The 21,353-nt window shown below is 37.8% G+C and overlaps 1 protein-coding gene across 7 annotated transcripts in view; it reads right to left on the bottom strand.

The window, feature by feature from the left end:
- The window catches only part of FUBP1 (far upstream element binding protein 1), a 38,263-nt gene that overhangs the window by 1,005 nt on the left and 15,905 nt on the right, over positions 1-21,353 (bottom strand). For 3 of the 7 annotated variants that reach the window (XM_054036632.1, XM_054036633.1, XM_054036635.1), the window contains 8 exons: positions 19,720-19,880; positions 18,317-18,471; positions 18,152-18,231; positions 13,987-14,115; positions 12,962-13,036; positions 3,451-3,510; positions 3,224-3,366; positions 2,790-2,884 (listed from right to left, as the gene is read on the bottom strand). In XM_054036632.1, coding sequence (XP_053892607.1) covers positions 2,876-2,884; positions 3,224-3,366; positions 3,451-3,510; positions 12,962-13,036; positions 13,987-14,115; positions 18,152-18,231; positions 18,317-18,471; positions 19,720-19,880 — 812 coding nt within the window. In that variant the 3' untranslated portion in view covers positions 2,790-2,875. Of the gene's footprint in view, positions 1-713; positions 761-2,789; positions 2,885-3,223; positions 3,367-3,450; positions 3,511-12,961; positions 13,037-13,986; positions 14,116-18,151; positions 18,232-18,316; positions 18,472-19,719; positions 19,881-21,353 lie in introns of those variants that run through there. The other 4 variants (XM_054036638.1, XM_054036639.1, XM_054036634.1 and 1 more) reach the window with 2 other exon arrangements.

Genomic DNA, 21,353 nt, shown 5'->3' with positions numbered 1-21,353 from the left:
CGAATAAAACAAACATTTTAAACTGGCAAAAGTATACAGCAATTCAGTTCAAGTATCAAAGAACAGAAAATACTGATTGCTATATAGATAACGAAAAGATTATTTGCCATACAGTTAACATTTCACTTGTGCACATGCTTTCTAGTAAGACATACTATTCTGCAAAACTTGTGTCAATTTTCCTACTATATCAGATGGATAAGCAAACTAGTTTATCTAAAAATTTCACTAATATTATGTTGTATAACTTTTTTAAAAAGCCAAGAGAAACACACAGTATTCTATTTAGCTTTTAGGGGTGGGGTGGGAATAATGACCTGCCAGTTATAAAAACATTTGTGAAGGCTGTTGAAGTTTCTAACCAAGTATTTCCTGCATCTTAGGGGAGGGGGAAAAGTTTTGTTTTCCTTTGTTAAATTGTTACAATTCAGCTATTTGAGGAAAAAGTAACAAAAAATGACTTATTCAGATTAAGTTTAATTATTGCAGCAATCCACTCATCTTTTCTAAAAAATAAAGATACATATTTACCCAGAAATGTGAACGGTTGTTTAAACAACTGAGAGACTTTCCACTGAAATGGAACCATGAGTAACAGAATGCATTTGGGGAAATCAGCAGATTGCTTTTGAATACACAACCACAAAAATCTCACAGGGACAACATTAATGTACTGAAATATGTATTTATATACTTCCTTAGGTTGTGCTTACCTGTTGCTTTTTGCAGCAGAACCTAAGGTGGAAGGTCTGGGAAGGCACTGTGAAGTATAAATAATTGCACTGTTTGCAATTAATAAAGATTTTATACCTTAAAATGAATCAAAATCAACAGCCTCCATTTTGTGAATGATAAAGTATCCAGTGAATTTAATTTTGTTCAGTTTAATTAGTAATAAATGCACCATTCTACTATAAGGTCATCTACAAAAGTATCATGCAAAATATCTTAACTATTAAACTTCATATCCTACACTAAAGATTGCAGTATCTTCCTAGCTGTTTGTTTCAAACTACTACTAAAATTCCTAATCTAAAAAGGGGTACAGTAGTTACCTCCAGGTTCTACAAAACACAATAAAATACATTGCTAATTATCTGAATAATAAAACTACTTCAAATTTCAAGCCTTAAGTTTTACTTCTCTATGCAGCCACCTTAAAAAAAGTATTCTCAAAGCAACAAATGGTGCTCCAAAAAGATATGGCTAATACAGGCTTATAAAATGGTTTAACATATACCTGCATCACTACATGTCTGCAAACTAACTTAAGACAAAACAACTTGTCTGTCTGTCAAGCAGTTCCAATCACTTTCATATGAACAAGATATGCATATTTTCATAGACTAAATAATACAACCTTTGTCTCAGGAGCCCTAGTGAAAAATGTTGTATTACTTAGATAACACAAGATTTTCTTTAGCTATTGCTGAACATTTCAAGAATACTTACCCATAAAGCTCACATATATATATGCACACCTATGTTTCTGAATTAAGAAGCAGTTATGATTTCCTAAAATATTAGCACTGTATTCCAACATAATATTCACACAAGTATGGCATTTGCATTATGTGGAAAATTGACAAACGATACTGTTGCAGCTCATCAATTTGTCATTCTGATGTACTTACAGTGCAATGCTCCTTGAAGGAACAATCAAGGATGATACACAGCACAGTCCTCCTCACCCCTATAGAGCTAGTTCTATACTGGCTGGATCAAACCTGCACTTCAACAGACAATGGCAAGACAGACTGTATTGCATGTAGTCTAATATATGCAAAGAGCCAATAAATATGCAAACAGCAAACAATGAATTTCAACAGAATATCAGATTTTCAGTACGAGCAGTAATGTAACAAAAAAAGTATATCAAATAATTTGATTCAACAACTGGTCTTGAGCATTTACACAACAGAACTTATCTGTACTGAAAGAAGTTCTCTGTCAACCACTCCCCCACCCCAAACAAAATATAAAGTTTCAATGTCAGATGCAATTCTGGTAACCACGTTCACCTTTCTACACTGATTTTTGAAATGAACTACTGCAAACTGAATGCTTAGAACATTTAATTATAAAAGTAAAAACCTTTTATAACTAATCTGAAAAATGTTTAAAATAGTTATGCTGAAACAGTATCAAATTAAAAACAGAAAGGTTAACTTATAGCAGCTGTACAGGTCTGAAACAGTGGTCATGTATAAAAAGGGAAATTTCACTGTTAATGCAATGGAAGTATGCCAAAAGATCACCTTTTTAAACACATGCAGTTTTTAATCAAATAGAAAGAAAATAAAGGTATCAAGATTACTGGTGCTAGACAGCAAAATACAATAAATGAAAGAGATCCTCCATCTACAACTATTCTGCAAAGGGGAAAAACATGCCAATGACAGGTTTTTAAACTCATTCTAAGATTTCATGGGGGGAAAAAAAATCTCATTTGGGTACATATACCTTAATTCAGCATTGCTAATAAGTCCTAGAATTCTTTAAATACCCACATATCCAACTTACCGACACAGGAGGTTTCATATTATTTATTGTAAAGCACAAAACAGGCATTTTAAAAGTGAAAGTATACATTGAAAAAGTACATTTATATCACAAAGCATTGACCACATAATAATTGCAAATACATTTGCTGGAATGTGTACATCTACACTAATATACTAAAAACAAACCAATTTTCATTTCTACACAGAAATATTACCTCCTATCAGTAGTGATAGATATTTTGTACATTTTCAAAAACACTATTTTTAAACCAAACAAAATTAAGATCTTCATCAAGGCGTCTGCATCCATACATTTAACAAAGGTTTTTTCCCCCACACAATGAAGCAAATACTGTATTGTCCACTTCTTATTATTGGCCCTGTGCAGAAGAGATACATAAGAGATACACAAAAAGTTAAAGAAAATCCTTTAAATTGAGCTAACTCAGGAGTGAAGCCTTTAAGAAAGAAAAATTGGTTAATGTAAATGGTGGTGGCTTCTTGCATGGTTTTCTAAACCCTGGGGGGAGAAAAATTTTTAATCAAAAGCACTGAACGTTCTGAAGAGATAGAGAACTCAAGTTACCAGATAAAAGTCATTTACTAATTATTCTGAGTTATTCTGCTAGAAAAAAAGGATGCACACTCCAACGGTAACAAAACAGGAGACATGCAAAAAAAAAAAATTTATAAACAAAATAATTCATAAAACTTTATACCTGTGGTGCTGGAGGATGCTGTGGCATTCCCTGTGGACTTGTCTGGGCATAATATGCTGCTTGCTGTCTGTAGTATTCAGCCCATGCTGCACTATAATCAGGCTGACCTGGTGGGGCCCCAGCTGGAGCTGGAACTGCTTGACCTAAAATAAATTAGGACTACATAACTTTGTTGCTGTAACAAAGACAAAGAAGCTCAAAATAATCTCATTTCTAGCAAACATTACCTTGCTTCTTGTAATATTCCTCCCAAGCCTTTGAATAATCTTGTGGCTGCCCTTGTTGACCTGAAAAACCCCCCACATTTTAATGTAAAAACTCCCGTGTACACCAAAATTATACATATATACAAAGACAGAGGTATTCTGCCTCGCAGTTGATTTCAGGTCCAAATAAAAAAAATAAAGATAGCATACATGTAAATATCAAGTAATTTACACAATGCTATTCTTCCTGTTGACATTAGAGAGCCACTTTTAACTCTGGGACACTACCATTTCAAATATGCTTAAATATCAACAATACCGATTTTCCTACTTCCAGGTGACTGAATTTGAGCACATCCTTTATAGAAAGCAGCGTGCAGGAGTCAGGAAGTTTGCACATGAACACACACATTTTGTCATTTAGACCTTGTATGTTAATACTTTTAAAAGCAAAAAAATAAAAAAGGATTCCTGCTGAAACGTGTTTCAGAGCACACTTTGGGGGAACGGGTGGGGGGCAACAAAAAAACCACTCTTTTCCAAGCATGCCCACTTGGATTTACTTGAATTTAATAACTGACAGTATTTTCAGTTAAAATGCAGGTCAACAAGGGAGAGGAATTAAGTAGTCAGATTACAAAAAGTGATCTTGTTGCACAGGCTGCATTTACTAACACACCAGCTATTAATTCATTAAATTTCAAGTTAATTGATTTGCTATCCGAGCAAATAGAAATAAATCTCAAGATCTGTTTAACACTATTAGAGCTAAGCACTTCCATCGAAGACCACATATTTTTATTAATATATTCCACAAAAGACAACAATCCCCAAGATCCTCCTCCTTCCCCCTCACCTCCGAATTTCAAGCTCTGTAATTTATTCTCAACACACACAATAATTGGCAGATTATAATTCAGAACTATTGCCTCATTCAACAGTGCTCAAAGTTGTAAGCAGAAGGCAATACAGTACATGGAATATGCCAACAGGCAACAGTTATTACTTAAAATAAATAAATAATAAACCATTATTACTATTTGAAAGGAAGGTCAAGGATGCCCCTAACCTCTTCCTCCCTCCAAGCCCTCTGAATTTAGAAACGCCTAACTCCTCCTATTATTACCACCACCTTTTTGCATGACAATGGGGCATCCCAGCTGACATTCAAGAGCTACAACACTCCAAAGGTGCTTTTGCCAGCTGCCATTATAATGGAAACACATGACTACTGACAAAATACTAGCACACATTCAGGCCTTGGCTACACTGGTGCTGTACAGCGCTGCAACTTGCTGCGCTCAGGGGTGTGAAAACGCCCCCCCCCCCCCCCCCCGAGTGCAGTGCTGTAAAGCACCAGTGTAATCAGAGCTCGCAGCGCTGCAAGCTACTCCCCTCGGAGAGGTGGAGTACTTACAGCGCTGTGAGAGCTCTCGCAGCGCTGGCGGCACGACAACACTTGCGCTTCACAGCAATTGGAAAGTGTAGCCAAGGCCTCAGGTAGAGTTTGAGATGCTCAAGATGGCTGGTTGAGACAGCCAAGGACACAGATTAACTGACTTGTCTTGATCTTCCAAAGATAAGTCTTTATGGAACATTAGTATATATGCATACTGATACATTAAATTTTATAATCTTGGCTAACAAGGTGTGTAAGGTTCCTAGATTTTTTTTTATTTTGGGGGAGGGAGAGAGAGAGAGAGAGAATAGAAAACTGCAAAAATAAAAAGAAGAAAACACTTCAGTTCCTGCAACTCAAACTGATCCCTGTTCACTGTGGTCATACAAAGATTTTAAACAAACCTGGATCTTCTGAGGAAACAAATCAGCTAGAAACCGTAAAATAAGAAGAAACAAAGGATTTACAAGTACACCAGAGTGAAAGACATCCCTTCTACTTTTCTTTTGTTTATTCCAATCCTCTTTTGCAAATGTAATGTGCGTAGGCCCCATGAAAAGGTTTCCAGTTCCTACATTTTGTAAATATGAGGTAGCCTGTTATATTGCATGCAATAAACTTGTTTAAAACAAACAAAACAAAAAAAAGTTATATCCCTAAGCACTCTCCAACTCTTCCCTTCACATCATGGCTCACTAAGATTCCTTACAGCTCCCTAGCGAACCCTTTCCATCCCCGTATCTTGACCTCCCAACACAACCTCTCTCATTAATAGCTCCCAGACGGAGGGATTCACACCTCCCGATAGCCAAGATTCCTCCGTGGCACAGCACTGGAGCAAAATCAGCCAGTGTTCAGTTTACATACACTTGGATATTAAAAGGTTTTCCTAAGGGTTAGTGATTTTTGTCCTTGTCATATTACTGAGGTACGGCCAGCACAGTTGATACCACTTAATCCTAGAAGAAAATTTTAAATTCTACTTTCTCTTGATCAAACTGTGTAGATAGATGGTAAAGCATCTCTTCTGTTCCTGATGAAGAAAACTTAAGTTATGACCCAAATGGAAATTTAGGAGCTGAAGTCATGTAGTTTGTCACGTGCCATTTGCATTTACCCTCCTCCAACAGTGTGGTCAAAAGGTCTCCAATATCAATAGATCCTACTGAAGTTACCAGAAGTAAATTTTCTTTCACATACCCACTTTCAATTATAGCTAGAGATTTTGTATTAGACATGAATCAAAGGAAAAAAGAAAGTTAAAGTATGGTGCTGAAATGTGCAGTAATGTGTACTGGTACCATGGAAAGGTTTCCAATTTCTGCATTTTATAAATACGAGATAGAGCTGGCTGTCGTGTATAACCACCTTTTACAAGTTATATCCTAAAGTACTTTCCAACTTCTTCCATTCACATCTCCAGAATCCCAACCGGAAAAGGAAGGTTTTGAAGATTCTTTCTGTATTTAACCATCTGTCCTTATGGAGTGCAAAAACTCACACCAAAACCAGTATCGAATTTATTATCTGCTGACTTACTTTGTGGAAGAGGTCCAGAAAGGATCTGGGTTAGACTACCTTTCTTGCAAATTCCAGAGACAGCTCAAGTTTACTCCATGGAATTACTCCTGAGGAAATTCTGTGCCACTACACAATGCAGAATTTTGCAGAAATTAATGGTGGGAGGGCAGAATTTCCATTTTTCCCCATAGAAATAGGCTGTTGGGATGTTGGTCACCAGTAGGAGCCGTTGGACCCGGCAGAGCCCAGCTCACAAATAGAAGACAAGGCCGGGGGGAGGGAGAGGGAGGAACTGGAGGGTTTCCCATGGCTCTAGGAGGGCAGGGTCTGTCAGTGTTGGGGGATGAAGGGGGAAGACGTGCACCTGCAGCTGGCCTTGGGGAAGGGTGGGGTATGGGGTGTGAGTGTGTCTGGGCCAGGGAGGGCCCCACACCTGGGCTCTGGGGGGAGGAGAGGAGAAGACTATGACAAAGAAGCAGGAACTGGGTTGTCGTAGGGGTTCTTTAACTCTCTACTCCGGAGGGAAATTTTGTTTGCAGAATTTAATTTTTTGGCGCAGAATTTCCCCAGGAATAATGGAATTCTGGGGCTTCACCACATCCCTTCACTCAGGATGAGTCCTTCCAAAGCTGTACTGAAACACTAAAGTCTAATTAGCATACTGAAACTTTTTACCCGTAATGCTTTATTAGATCATATTAACTATATACACACATGCACCTTGAAGAGGCCACTGTAGAAGCACATGAAAGACTTATCAAAGAAGCCAGACTAAGAGAAGAGGCAGTCCCAGAAAAGCAGTTAATTTTTTTATTCTTAACAATTACCTGTCTACCAGTTAAACGTCTAGGCTGTAGTGGGCAATAAGGAAGGAGAGGAATTCCTTCCTTAAGTATTAGTATGGTACTTGGGGACCTCTGAACAATGCTTCTGAACAGGAATTAAGGTCAAGCATTTTATAAACATGTTAATGGGTAACCAATTGGCACATTTTCTGATTCTTCTGTGGTGGCTGATGCTTCATCATATGCCAACATGTTACTGCAGAGCATGCTGAATGGGCTTTGATCCACCCAGACTGCTTATCTTCGAACCTCACTAATGCAGAGTTTGACTACGAAAAATCTAGACATTTTCAGGCCCAGGTACGTAAGGTAAAGGAAAACAATGATTACCCACTGACCTAGAAGATTCTACAATGAAAATCTAAGAGTGCATCTCATACCCAGAATGTGCAATGCTCTTTAGGGTGTTGAATCTTTGAGTAAAACTAAAGAATGAACTCTCCTGATGTATGGAAAAAAGTTCCTTTGTAATTACTGATTCTGGGAATTATTCTGGAATAGTGACGGTCGGTGTGGAAAAAGTAATAAAGCTTGTGCCTTTTAAGAGCAGACACTCTTCTTGCTGACATGATTGCAACCCGGAATCATGATTATGTAAAGAAAATATATGGAATTTACATCTTGGGTCTCAGTGAATACGTTATGAAGACTGCAGATCCACACGAAGAGAAGACAGGTCTGACTGCTGGTTTGGATAGATGTACTACCCTATGGAATCTTGAGCTATCTGCTTAATATTTCGATGATCTATGCTTATAACACTATTTAATGCCGAGATAAAAACAAACAGGTGGGAGATTTCAGACCAAAGAAATCCAGAACTACAGTTTCTGATTTCCTAGGATCTCTCTCCAAGCATTAGAAAGAAGTCTGTCCAAATTTGTGTGTAGGCAGAGAAGATGAAAGGCTAGAAGAGTTTTACTTCAGATGAACATCCCATCCTATTTAGGACTTGATGATCAGCAACCAAGCTGTAAGTTTCAGGTAGTCAAGTTTGGGATTCTGCAGCAGGCTCTGCAACAGAGCATCTTAATTGGGGAGAAATTGAAATTAAGACCATTAGGATAATCCCAGTAGGTCCAATCTGTGTTAACAATGATTATGCCTTCATCTTTTTAATTGCTTCTCCTTACAGTGGAAGGGAGGGGGCCTTGGAAGCACACAAAAGCCGTTTAGGCCCTCTGTGAGCAAGAACATATCCCCAGTTAACCTTGGTCTGTTTCCCTTAACTCTCCTTTCCAACTGGATGGAAATATACCTATATGGGGGCAGATTGGCTCTTTGGATATTTGCTGGAATACTTCTTCATTCAACCTATTCTGGGTTGTGTAGCTGATGAAAACTTAGTCCATTTTTGTTTTCAGTGTCCTTTTATTTTGATCATCTTGATTGAAATAGGAGAATTCACACTTAAGCATTTAGACTGAGATTCTTTGCACCCACTCATTGATTTATATATGTAATGATCATTGTGTTGCCTGACTGCCAGAACAGCCAACCTGATTTCTCATCCCTAGAAAGCTGGTTCTATGGAAAAGGATGGCCTCTTGACTGAAGCGAAGGTTCTATCATCACATGGACTTCCTGTTTCTACCAGCAGAGGGCCAATCACATTTTCCTCTGCATCTTGTTTGAATGGTTCTGGAACTCCTGAAACTCACATGCAGTCTTGCATTTATTCATGTGACCGAAAGACCTAGGAGCTGCAGGTAAGGATGGACTGGTGTTTCTCCACAACGTAATACCTGGATCAGGAGTCAGCAACCTCTCAGAAGTGGTGTGCCAAGTCTTCATTTATTCACTCTAAAATAAGGTTTCGCGTGCCAGTAATACATTTTAATGGTTTTAGAAGGTCTCTTTCTAGAAGTCTATAATATATAACTAAACTATTGTTGTAAGTTAAGTAAATAAGGTTTTTAAAATGTTTAAGAAGCTTCATTTAAAATTAAATTAAAATGCAGAACCCCCCGGATCGATGGCCAGGACCCGGGCAGTGAGTGCGCCACGGAAAATCAGCTTGCGTGCCGTCTTTGGCATGCGTGCCATAGGTTGCCTACCCCTGCCTTAGATCAGTGCCTGAATCTAGTCAAGCTTTCCTTATGTCAGGAACATACTAGCCCTCCTTGTATTTATCAACTGCTAAGCAACTATGTTGTCTAACAAGGGGTATATATGAGTTTCTACAGTCCAGAGTCTTGCTATCACCACTATTATTTTTGACAAAACTCTGGAGGCAGAGGATAGACCAAACTGTAAAACTCTGCACTGGCAGCACCAGTTCGGTAGGTGAAATTGATGAACTGCTGATGGCAGTTATTGCCAGGGTCCAGCAATATCAGGTCATATGCAGGAGATTCTGCTGCTACTGGAAGAATGTCCTGTATTTTAATCTTCAGCTTCTTGAGGTCTAGGATGATCTGGACTGCACCTGATCTATTGCTTAATATGAAAATAGAGCAGACCATGGGGTATCTTTGGTCTTAAAAGGACAAGCTCTATTGCCCCAACTTGCAATAAATGTGTTATTCAGGATGGATTGATGTTTGTTACTCTTCAAGGTTTGAGACAGAAAGAAGGAAGAATGTGGAGGAGACAATTCCAAAGTATTCTTGCTATGCTCTCTAGTACCCACTGTCCGAGTCACGAGTCTGAAGAGCGCGATATCCTTCCTCCTAGCCCTGGGCAGAGGCAGACTCGCTTACAGTCACATTAATGGTTTGGACTGAAAGGAGGGAAAGTGCCCATTTCCTAATCTGGCTTTCTCCCTGGCATTTCATGCCCAGTCTTTATTCTTGAAATAAGATGGTATCATCTTCGATGTTCGTAGGAAAAAAAAGAACTTCAGTCATTGTATATGTGCTTGTAGTCCATTTTGACTATGCTGGAGTGGGTAGCAAGTAATTTGGTTTGTCCAAACTGTCACTTATCAGCTTTTCAAGCTTCTCCTCAAACAGGGTTCCACTTGAGAATTTTGAGATGGTGAATTTGCATAGTGTAATTATCTGCAGTCCTGTGTTTAAGATGGAGTTGGTGGGTGTTTGGCCATGGAGTTTGCTGCCATGGCCCTTGCTGCTAACCTCATGAAAATCATGGACCCATCACTATGAATACAATAGCTAAGAATAACTTTCTTCATAACCAACTTAAAACTTATCGTTGTTCTGGGGAGCAGTGGCAAGCATTTGCTCTCGTGAAACATGTAATTACCAGAGTAGCTTCTAGTACTGCTGATGAAACTTCCCAGTCCCTATGAAAGGTGGCTTCTATCTTCCTGCCAGGAATTACTAGATGGGTTACAAGGGATGGTACAACTGCAACTATCGAGGAGGGAGCATTTGGGGTTTTGAAAGCTTACAGAGCATAATGTCTTGCTGACAATCTCTTCCCCATGTCAGAAATCTCCCATTCCTCCTTTACAACCTCTTTGAAGAAAGAGAAGGGGAACTGCAAATTCTAACTTAATACTGAATAATATTTGCCCTTGGATCTAAATTGTTCATCATCCATTTTGGATGGATCTTGATGGGGAAATAACCTTCCTTCCCCTTTTCCTTGAACAGGTCTGTGGAGAAATGACCTCTCCTGGTTCTCTGTCTCAGGCTTATGAAGGTTTAAAGTCAAGAGTACTCCTTTCATGAGATTAACTACAGCTGGAGATGGAGGGGAAAGATAAGGATCTGGAATGCTTCCCAACTATTGAATTGCAATTTGTTCTACCCTTTTGGTATTTTTTGCCTTACCTTTTGAAAGGTGAATTTTTTTCCCCCCATCTGAGAACTGGTCCCTTTTTCAGGACTTGCCCATGCTCTGAGCCCCTGCGCCCTTCATCATCTGATATGCACTTAGGCCTTGGCTACACTCGCGGCAGCGCTGTGAAGCACGAGTGTAGTCGCACCGCCAGCGCTGCAAGAGCTCTCTCGCAGCGCTGCAAGTACTCCACCTCTCCGAGGGGAATAGCTTGCAGCACTGCGAGTGAGCGTGCAGCACTGCAGGCGCTGATTACACTGGCGCTTTACAGCGCTGCACTCACTGCACTCGGAGGAGGTGTTTTTTCACACCCGAGTGCAGCAAGTGCAGCGCTGTGAATTGCCAGTGTAGCCAAGGCCTAAGAAAGGAAATGAAGGGAAAGGTTCCTGAAGGAGCCTCGAACCTCTTTCGTAGGAAAACCAAGTCAGAACAAATACCAGATCTCTTGGCAGGACTGCAATTATCCCTTTAAGAATGTGAGAAGAGACTCTAGAGCTTGTTGCCTTAGGCGTGGACTGGACCAATGGCTAGGGAGTTAATGGGAAGAATCCATGAACAGCAAGGATTGACCCGACTGCAGATTCACAGGCACTAAACAGGATCTGAATAGGACTGACTCACCCTTGAAAAGAAGTCTGAGCTGTTAAGGGAAAGAATGGAAAAGCCCAACAAACCTTAAGAATCTGAACGGAGTTTTGGCAGAGTGTTTTTAGGCTGGGAGAATTGTGACAGAACTCCCCCTCCTGAGATGGAAGATCTCTTAAACATTTCATCACTACTATCATGCTCAGGAAAAGAAGAAATAGAGGTAAAGGAGCCTGATGGATGGTTTAATTTGGAGAACGATGCCCCTAAAAACTGCCCCTGGATGAAGGCTGAAAAGAAGAGAAATACTGCTCACTGCTATTCCAGTCTGCTTTTTTAAACACAAGTATGGTAATGGGAAAAGTGAGAAATCAAAGCTGCTATTATTTGCATGGCCAGAGGCAGAAATTCTGGAGTATGCCTAAGGATGAGGCTGAGCCCCATGAACGAGATTATGTTCAAAATGGGAGAAGATGTCATGCCCCAGAAAAGTGAATTAGCACCTACTAGCAGGTCTGACACATCAGTGCCAAATATTCCTTCCTTATTCAAGGAAGGAGAAATAAAGAAATGACTGACAACTAAACAGCAAAGTGAAACACATATCCCTTCAAAGAATCACAAGTTTCACTTTTATTTTTTTAAAAAGCTAGTCAAAGCTAAGAACAAGCACTATCTTTATGATTTAGTTTACAGCACTTAGCTGTTGAACACCTAATAACAGATTTAAAAAATAGGGCATGCCATATAAAACCTATAGAAATGGCATTCATTTGTAGCAAGCTTTATTATAAAAAGCTAGAGCAAACAAAAGACAATAATAAAAATAAAAAGACGTAAGTGGTCACCTAAGAGCAAATGTTAAATTGATGAACTTCCAAACCTGGAAGATATACAACAGCTTTATAAAACACCTTGAATTTCCAGATTCCCAAAGGCAATATAAAAGAAAGAATGAACTCCAAATACTGAAGGATTTTAAAAAATATGTATTTAAGTTGAAAAGATTAAAAAATAATGCTACTTTTCCACTCGACATTTAAATACGGGATATTTCATACATTACACAATGTAGTTTCTTGGAAATCATGTTTGCTTGGTTAAAACCAAAACCACTTCTACATCTGTTTCTCAACGCCAGTTAGGGAGTAAAAGAATTTAAGAAGAAATATACACTTTCCCTCCCCAAATGTGGAACACTGCCCATTGCTGATCGCTAGTACAATGAAAAAAAGATAGCTTAAATCTTATTTTAATTACAGTCAGATTTCCTGGCACAATGTGCTCAATTACTACAATAGAAGAACCTAAGCCAATTGACTGTGGCATTAAACAGTTATATTTTTATTGCTAAAACTCTGCCAAATCAAATGTGAACACCATTTTCCCCTTACAAAGATCTACTTTTTTAATAAACCAAAAATGAATAACATACCCATTTTTTTGTAGTACTCTTCCCAAGCTTTGGTGTAATCAACCTGCCCTGCTGGTGCTGGATTTGGTTGTTCTCCTGATTTACAGAAAGTAAAAATAAAATAATGCATGAATTAAGTTAGATATTTAAACAAAATTTTTGTAATCTAACATTTCCAGGCATCCAGCTATCAATTAATTTGAAACAAAAAATGGCTTAAATATTTACATATAATTTACTTATGAATGCAATTAATCTGCTACAACACACTATAAAAATAAGCTTATTTACTAACCAACGCTAAAATAACAAAACTGTACACAATAATTCTTATTAATATCAAATATCTATATCAAATAACCAATATCAAAACTTAATACTTTAAATTTCTCAAGAATGCAAGAAATCTATAACACTCACACACTGTGCAAATGCCACTTGCAGTCTAAAATATTTTAGACCAGGTGAACACACGAAGTTGTACAGATATAAATCATGGTGTGATTTTATACGGATTTAGTTAAACTGGTATGACTTTGTGCTTGGACTCTCATATTGGTTTAAACCAGACATATCAATTGAGTTTGCACCTGTAAATTTAAAATCTACTTGCTTTACAAAATCAGACATAAAAATACAAAAGTGTCACAGCACACTATTACGGAAAAAGTGCTTACTTTCTCATTTCAGTTTGAAATTTTAGTTTGCAATGACTTCACTAATGCTTTTTATGTAGCCAGTTGTAAAACTAGGCAAATATCTAGATGAGCTGATGTATCCCGCAGAAGACCTCTGTGTACGCGTACCTCTGGTTGAGAACCTCTATTTTAAACATTATTCCTAACACTCATGAACCTGAAGCAAAGCTGCAAGGTTATAGCTTTGGCACTAGAAGTAAGGATTTTTGAACACAATAAGCTAATATGCAATAAAGTAGCTCTTGTATAGGAGAACCCAACCAACAGTAACAGGATAAAAGTCTAGGTGGGCTATTATTGTCCTTCAGTACTGAGTAGTTTTAACTTGTAACAGATTGATCTGTGTACCTTGTCCATTAGTTTGGGTTGTAGGTGGTCCACCAGGAGGGGCTGCAGGTGGCGGCTGTGCTTGCTGCTGATAATAGTGAGCATAATAAGCTGCCCACGCTGCTGAATTGGGATCTGTTCCTGGTTTACCTAAGAAATAAACCATCACATATATACATATATATACATATATATATATTGTGTAAGCAGTAGGCTTTGTAAAATAATCTTACAGATCAAGTCTTTTTCTGGCATTCCTAATTTTTTTGAGAAATCTTAATAAAATACTTAATTTTTAACATAGCTATATGTATATTGTAAATTCATTTTAACCCATTAAGATCAACTGAATTTGGTTATATTAAACACAAATACATTAAAAATGGAGGTTATGAAGAAAAATTCTGAGCTAAGGTTACCACATTAATCAAGTCAGCTTCACTGTCATATTTTCTTATTACAGCACACAATCTGTCATGGGGGGCGGGGAGGGGGGTTTAGTATAGTAAATTACATATGTGCTGCAAAGTGTACTTTTGTACAATATTGCTAACTTATGGGTGTTTTAGCAGCCTAATTATAAAATTTACATGGTTAGAGGTGTGGTCCAGGAATTCAAAGATTTTTTTTATTTTATTTTTATTTTAAAATGTCCATAGCTCTGTAACATGGACATTTTTTGTTTTGATCAACTAACGTAAAACAGAATTTCAACGAAAGTTTTCCCAATGTAATCTCACACTAACAGCATCATTTTTGGGGTAAGTATGAATATAGTGAGATGGTTTTAGCAATGGAGTTTCATTCTTTTAATAAGTTTTGGCATAGGTTTGCAATTAACCTGTTTTCCCTGTTAAAAATTGACAGCATTAATCGTTTGGAATATGCAACAAGTGTCCCAAGATACTGAATGCCCATCCTTTCATAACTATGAATATCAGGCAATTTTACAGTTGTATCTGTTAAAAGGTGTAAACTATGTAACCACTGTTACACCTTCTACATATCTGATTATCTCTTTCCCTTCCATGCATTGTTTTTTTAATTATAGCTAGAGTCTCAAATGTCTTTGCTTCCAATCCCCTTGGTTCTCCCATTTATCCACATTCACCTTTTAGGAACAATTCACTCTTTCTGCTGAACAACATGAAGATAATTACACCACCAGTTTGCAAAAAGAGGTTTTCAGGCACATCAGGGACTGGAAAACTTCATGTGGCTCAGCAGAAAACGTGATGTGTGTTCTTGAAGCTTATGGATACCTGTATATGAACATGGATGGCTGATCAACAGAGTTGGAGGCAAAAAAAAAAAACAACAACCTACTCCTGGGATTCTCAAGACAGAACTAAGCATATGGGAAAAGGATGATTGAAACTGCACCCATGGACAAAAACAGCGAGGGAGCAACACAAACTGAACAGATGGAGAGAATTAAATAGGTGCTCTGGAGAGAATTAATGGATAGAGCAGAGGAAAAAAACTTAGAAAAGAAACAGAAAACAATGAAGTATTACTACAAGAAAATGAAAGCCAAATACTGAAAACGCACACAGCACTAAAACAGCACGTTCTAAATATAAGAATTTTGAAGTTAAGAATTTTTAAAAACACCAGGCCAGATCTCAGGGAGGACATTTAAGACTTTTGGCTGGTCCCAAGGAACAATTTAAAGAGATTTAACTTTTTTTTTTTTTTAAACAAGGTGTGGTGAAAGGGAAAGGGTTGCTGAAAGGGGGTAGTGTAGGAGCTGTTATGCCAGCCCTACCCCAGCACCAGGGGAATTCTTGTGTAGCCAATTAGTTCGCTTTGTGGCTGCAGAACACAGCAAAGCAAGGGATAGGATCTGGTCCATTGATTCCTACTTACTCTAAAACACTGATACTATACTTCAGTTAATCAATTACAATATTTCATTTGATCCTATGATCTCTACGCTAGCACCAAGTAACACCTGTACCATCCTAATGCCACCCCAACTGTAAATTGAGTCAGTCCTTGATTGAACGCTGAATATTTACTAAGGGAATACAAACACCAAGATCAAGGTTTGTCATTCTTTTGCTTCTGCACTCCCATGCAGTTCACCAATTAATGTACTGAAAGTTTGAATTGGGCTACCCATAGATGCAAACTGATTACAGTGCTCTCTAGAGTGTAACAGAAAAAGGATGAAATGAACTCTAGCCCCATCAAAGGAAACTGTCAGAGAGAAATTACTTCGAATAGCTCTGCTCTGCACATTTTTATATGCATTACTACATCTGCATCTCCAGTGCTGTTACACAGGTCAGAAAACTAGAATTTGAAGATGATGCTTGACTGAAAGACCAGTAAAATGAACAAAAAGAACTCTGCTCACTGTAGAGATGGCCAAAAGTTCTCCATTATTAGAATTGCTGTGTCCGGACTAGCGTTGCTCAGAAATTGACTTCTCCCGTCAAAAATGTTGACTTCTGGTGAATAACTGAAACCACCCCCCCCCCTTTTTTTTTTTTTTGTTTAAAACAAAATTTCAATTTGAAATTGTGACTAATGCTGTAGTGACTAATGGATTTTAAGGTTTGGGTGCCTCATGCCCCTATTATCTACAGCCCGGGCTCCTGGTTAGACTACATCTCCCATATCTGCACCACAGTCTCCCTCCTGTTGATCCATACATCATAGGTGTCCCCAGCTGTAGTGTACCCCAGGATCTATAGTCCAGAAAGGGAACGAAATAAACTATGACCTTGTCTACACTAGAACTTACTTCGGTATAACTTACATCAGTTGGGTGTGAATAATCCACACCCCCACCTAACCTTAGCACCAGTTTAGACAGCGCTTCTCTTGCCAACTGCCCTTCGTGGGAGGTGGAGAAATTAGGCCAACAGAAGAGCTCTCCCGTCGGCTAAGAGCATCATCACCAGAAGCACTGCAGCAGCACAGCTGCATGAGTGCAGCTGCAATGCTGCAACGCTTCTAGTGTAGAAGTAGCTTGAAACTTCCATAAAACAACAGCATTTCCAATTGGAAGTTTTTCAATTTGCAGCCAAAAATGAAAAATATTCCTATTTACTCGTGTTCGGTTTTTCAATTGAAAGCTGGACTTTTTCCACAGAAGCAATTTTTCTTTTCTAAAACATCCAATTTTCATTCAAAAATGGTTTTGAGGGAAAAATTTTCAACTAGCACTAGTTGGGATTATTGATTAATCTTTTGTACAGTAGACAGTAGGAACAGAGCCTCAAAATCATACTTGTGCTCTGCCAAAATGTAAATATTCTGCAAACAAACATGTGCACACGGTTAAAAAAAGGCAATGCAAAACTGAAAATACTGCATTTAAGATGTTTGCATTTGGAAGAGTAACACCATGAATATTTGCCTCCTATAAAAATCATCAATTTCTCAATACAATGATGATAAATAGAGACTGTGGTTATTTTCAAAGTTTCTTCAGCTGAAGATTTCTAGAAGAGGATGGAGTTCAGAATAGATTATGAAAAAAATAATTAAGTACTAAGAATTGATGATCCTTAACAACTTCAATTAAATTAGAAGAGGGCCTGAAAGTTCTGACGAATACCCACCCCCTCAAAACAGGGAAGAGAAACGTGGAAATTTTGGAGCAATTTAAGGGGCTTAATATCATCTGAATCAACACCACTTACTCAGAAAAAAATTAGTTACAGCAGAAATATTGAGAAACCATGTTCACTGATCAATTAGAAGGGACATTGGTCAAATGTAAAACTCCAAATCTATTTGTTGGAGAGGATCACAGAAGCATAATGCCTCAGAGCATAGTGGTCTCTCTGAAGAAAATGGGCACAAAGACAAAAGGCGAATTTAATAGGAAAAGAAAACTTCATTTCAACACCGTAAATAATCCTGATATCCAACTAGGAAAACGGACGTGAATTTGGGATGCATACCCCCAATGGTATGCCTTCCCTAACAAGAAGAAAGCATAATTCAGCTTTTTCTGACAACTGATTTTCCACAGATCACCACCAACACATGGTATATGTAAAAGTGCACATTCAGAGTGGGTATCAATGAAGTAGATTCCAAGGAGAAACAGCTTTTCAGATTTACTCAAATAAAAAGAAAACACACACTTTTAAAAGCCCGCCATGTACAATCATGCATTGAATGTGTGCCTGAACACAACTTTTTGTAAAAAGTCTGAATTTCTTACCTGGATCTGGTGGATTAGGTGGCTGCCAGTGTGGATAGGCATTTCCCCACCCTTGTGGAGCATATGGGGCTGGAGGGCCACTGTAAAAGACAAAGAGCCACATGCAATGCAATCCAATTTGAGAATCACCTTTTAAAAAAATAAGACAATTGAAATGTTACTTACTGAGGTGCTGGACCAGGAGGCCCTGGATTATAAGGAGCAGGATTATAAGGCCCCATAGGATTGCCAGGACCTGGTGGGCCAGGAGGTCCATGTGGGCCAGGAACAACACCGTGGGGCCCATGAGGAACAGGTGGACCCAAAGGATTTACTGGACCCTAGAACAGGAAAGAAGTGGGCGGGGGAAGAGTGACCCCCATGTTTTCACACAATGGAAACACAAGTCTGAATTTTCACCGGGGTGTTCTCTAAACTTTTCTTTCCAAGCACTGATTCATTAGGAATTCTTTCCTAGCTAGCACTCCAATGCCTTCCTCCGATTGATTTGGTTCTCAAGGACCACACCACTGCAACACCCACACTGTTTATGGACAACCTCTCCTAATAACCAACAACAGGTTTAAAGTATCAAGATATTAAAAAAAAAAAATCAAAATACTTCATTCTGTTGACCACCAGAAAGGTCTTTATGTTCATGTACAATTGATGATTGAGAGACAGTAATTAGACAACCACTGGCTTAAACTCTACTAATAGGATTAAAAAAAAAAGTCAGAGAATATGAATGTTCTGAATGAAGATATAAATCAAGTCATTCTTCATTTCAACCAGAGAATTCATTTAGAAAAATTAAATGTGACAACTTTTACTTTTAATCAAGGATATCATTTCAGTTCAATTCTCTGCAAAAAAGAACATTACTGAATTATGCATGAGCTATTCTGAGCATTGTATAAAAATCAATACAGGTTTTTTAGTCCGATTGCTCATTGTCTGCGTACTTAGATACTCAATTACAAATTCAAATGCACAAAAACTGAAAAGAAAATAAGTCAATAATAAATTATAACTATGTGCAGGCAAACAAAAATGATTTAAATAGAAAAAGCAGCAAGACTACATTATGAGCCATGACTGAAACAGAAATCTACATGAAGAGAGCAAGAGGAGTTTGTAAAAATTTAAGTTAAGTGAAGTGTTTAATGTAGCTTTTTTTTTTTTTTTTTACTTAATAGTTTAGTGGACCCAAATTGGTCTCCTAGGCTGTCAAATTCTTCATTATCCACAGCGCAAGAACAGCAAAAACTGCAACCTGGAAAACGGTCATTCTATCTTCTTCCCATTTAATCCTTCACCTCTCAGACTACCATCAGGAGTGCAAATTAGTGTGCGATTGTAAGATGAGACATGTAAACATAATCAGATGCTGATTATTAACAGCTTTTAGTTATTATCAGCCAGTTAATAACATTTGAACAAGCAACCCAGAAGAGGGAAGAAATAGAAAACAGCCTCAGCCATTCCGTTCAACTTCCTGTATTCTCTCAATTGTATCTTGAAGCAATAAGGGATGAGTATACCAGTGGGCCTTTACAGCAATTAAAAATGCCTCTCCGAATACTCACTCCAATCTTTTCTTCTATAAGTTGCCGAGCATAATCAATTTGCTGTGGTGTCCCGCGGATAGTAAACAACTTCATGTTAGGATCTGCATTTGGTGGAGGATTTCTCTGAAGTTCTATTCTAGCCCCAGATTGCTGACTTATGCTTTTGATAGTTTCACCACCTGTAATCAAAACATCCAACCTTTGATGGCAAGACATTTAACTTATATACTAAATAAGATAGAGGCAAAAGCCAAGAAATTAAGGAAACTACTGAATTACAGAGTTGATAACCTATCTATTCTTTTTAGTTACACAAGGTATACAAAAAAATAAAATATTTCCTTGAGTCTGACATATTGTAAACAGTAGGGACCCAGCCACAAAATAAAAACAACAAAAACACACCCAACCACCAAAAAGCAAAACACAACACCAGCCCCAAGGGAAGAGACTGCAAGACAATATCAGTATCTGAAAACCAGTTTAGTAAGAAAGTCATAGAATAGTGCCTTTCTTGCATATGCAGACATGTCACTTATTTAAACTGTAACAAAGTATTAGACAGGAAGAGCCACAGATGTCTAAAATTATATACAGATATACACACTTCACAGAAGTGTTCAATAAGACAAATTATGCATACAGAAATCAGTAGATTTTGTTAATTAAAAAATACCAGAGGAAGGGAGAAAAGATTTAGTTGCGAGTTATGTAATACTAAGAACAATATACAATACAGGGAAAAAACACAGAATGCACAAAAAGGAAGAACCTCAACTTGAATTTAAAAGGACACAATTTTAACTGACTAATGAAAAACCCATCTTCCAAATAATGTGCTTTAAAAAACAAACGCACACAAAAAAAAGAACCACAAGATTTTTTCCGGTCTGTTGAAGAGCACATACCCGAGCTCCTCTAGAGCAGTGCATGAATGGTGTCATCATGTTAGTATGGATGACAGAAAAAGCAAATGACCAAAGAGTGAAGTTCATTGTTGAACATGTGCTACCAACTGCGCACAAGTAAACTAACTGAAAATAAGAACATTTCCCTCTAGTCTCCTCCATTTGCACTAATTTCAGATGTTACTTATAACACTGATAGCTACACAGTTTTCGGATGGAAGATGCAAGCTTGTGTCCAGTTAAACCATGCACTAGTATTCCAAGTCAAAAGATGAACTACAACAGATCAATAATTTGTACTGTCTGAAAGACTCATTACAAATGAGTAAATAAAAAGACATGGGTAAGAATTAAGAGTATATCTCATTTGAGAGTGTAGTGCATTTTAAGTTTTAATTATAATATTTAATTCTAATCTTCTATAAATTGTGATATTTCTGTAAAAATAAAAAATCTTAGTAATGTGACTTCATTTTATTAGATCTTTGCTGAAAAGTGCAGAGATTTCTTTTGTGACATAATTACAGTATGTGTGATAAGGAAAGTCTAAATTAAGATCATACTGGATGAAGAACAGTTACTTGCATTTAACATTTTAGCCTTTAGTTTTAAAAACTTCAGACTTCTTGTAATATTTAAATAATCTTAGCAAGATGCACATTACTCTGGCTACCAGAAACAACCATTCTTTCCTAAAGAAAAAGGAAATTAGTGCTGTATTAATCAACATGGATACAATGTGAT

Source organism: Malaclemys terrapin, chromosome 8, assembly GCF_027887155.1.
Source record: "Malaclemys terrapin pileata isolate rMalTer1 chromosome 8, rMalTer1.hap1, whole genome shotgun sequence".
NCBI classification, from domain to species: Eukaryota; Metazoa; Chordata; order Testudines; family Emydidae; genus Malaclemys; species Malaclemys terrapin.
Note: the sequence above shows the minus strand (reverse complement) of the source record. Positions and strands in the feature narration are given on the sequence as shown.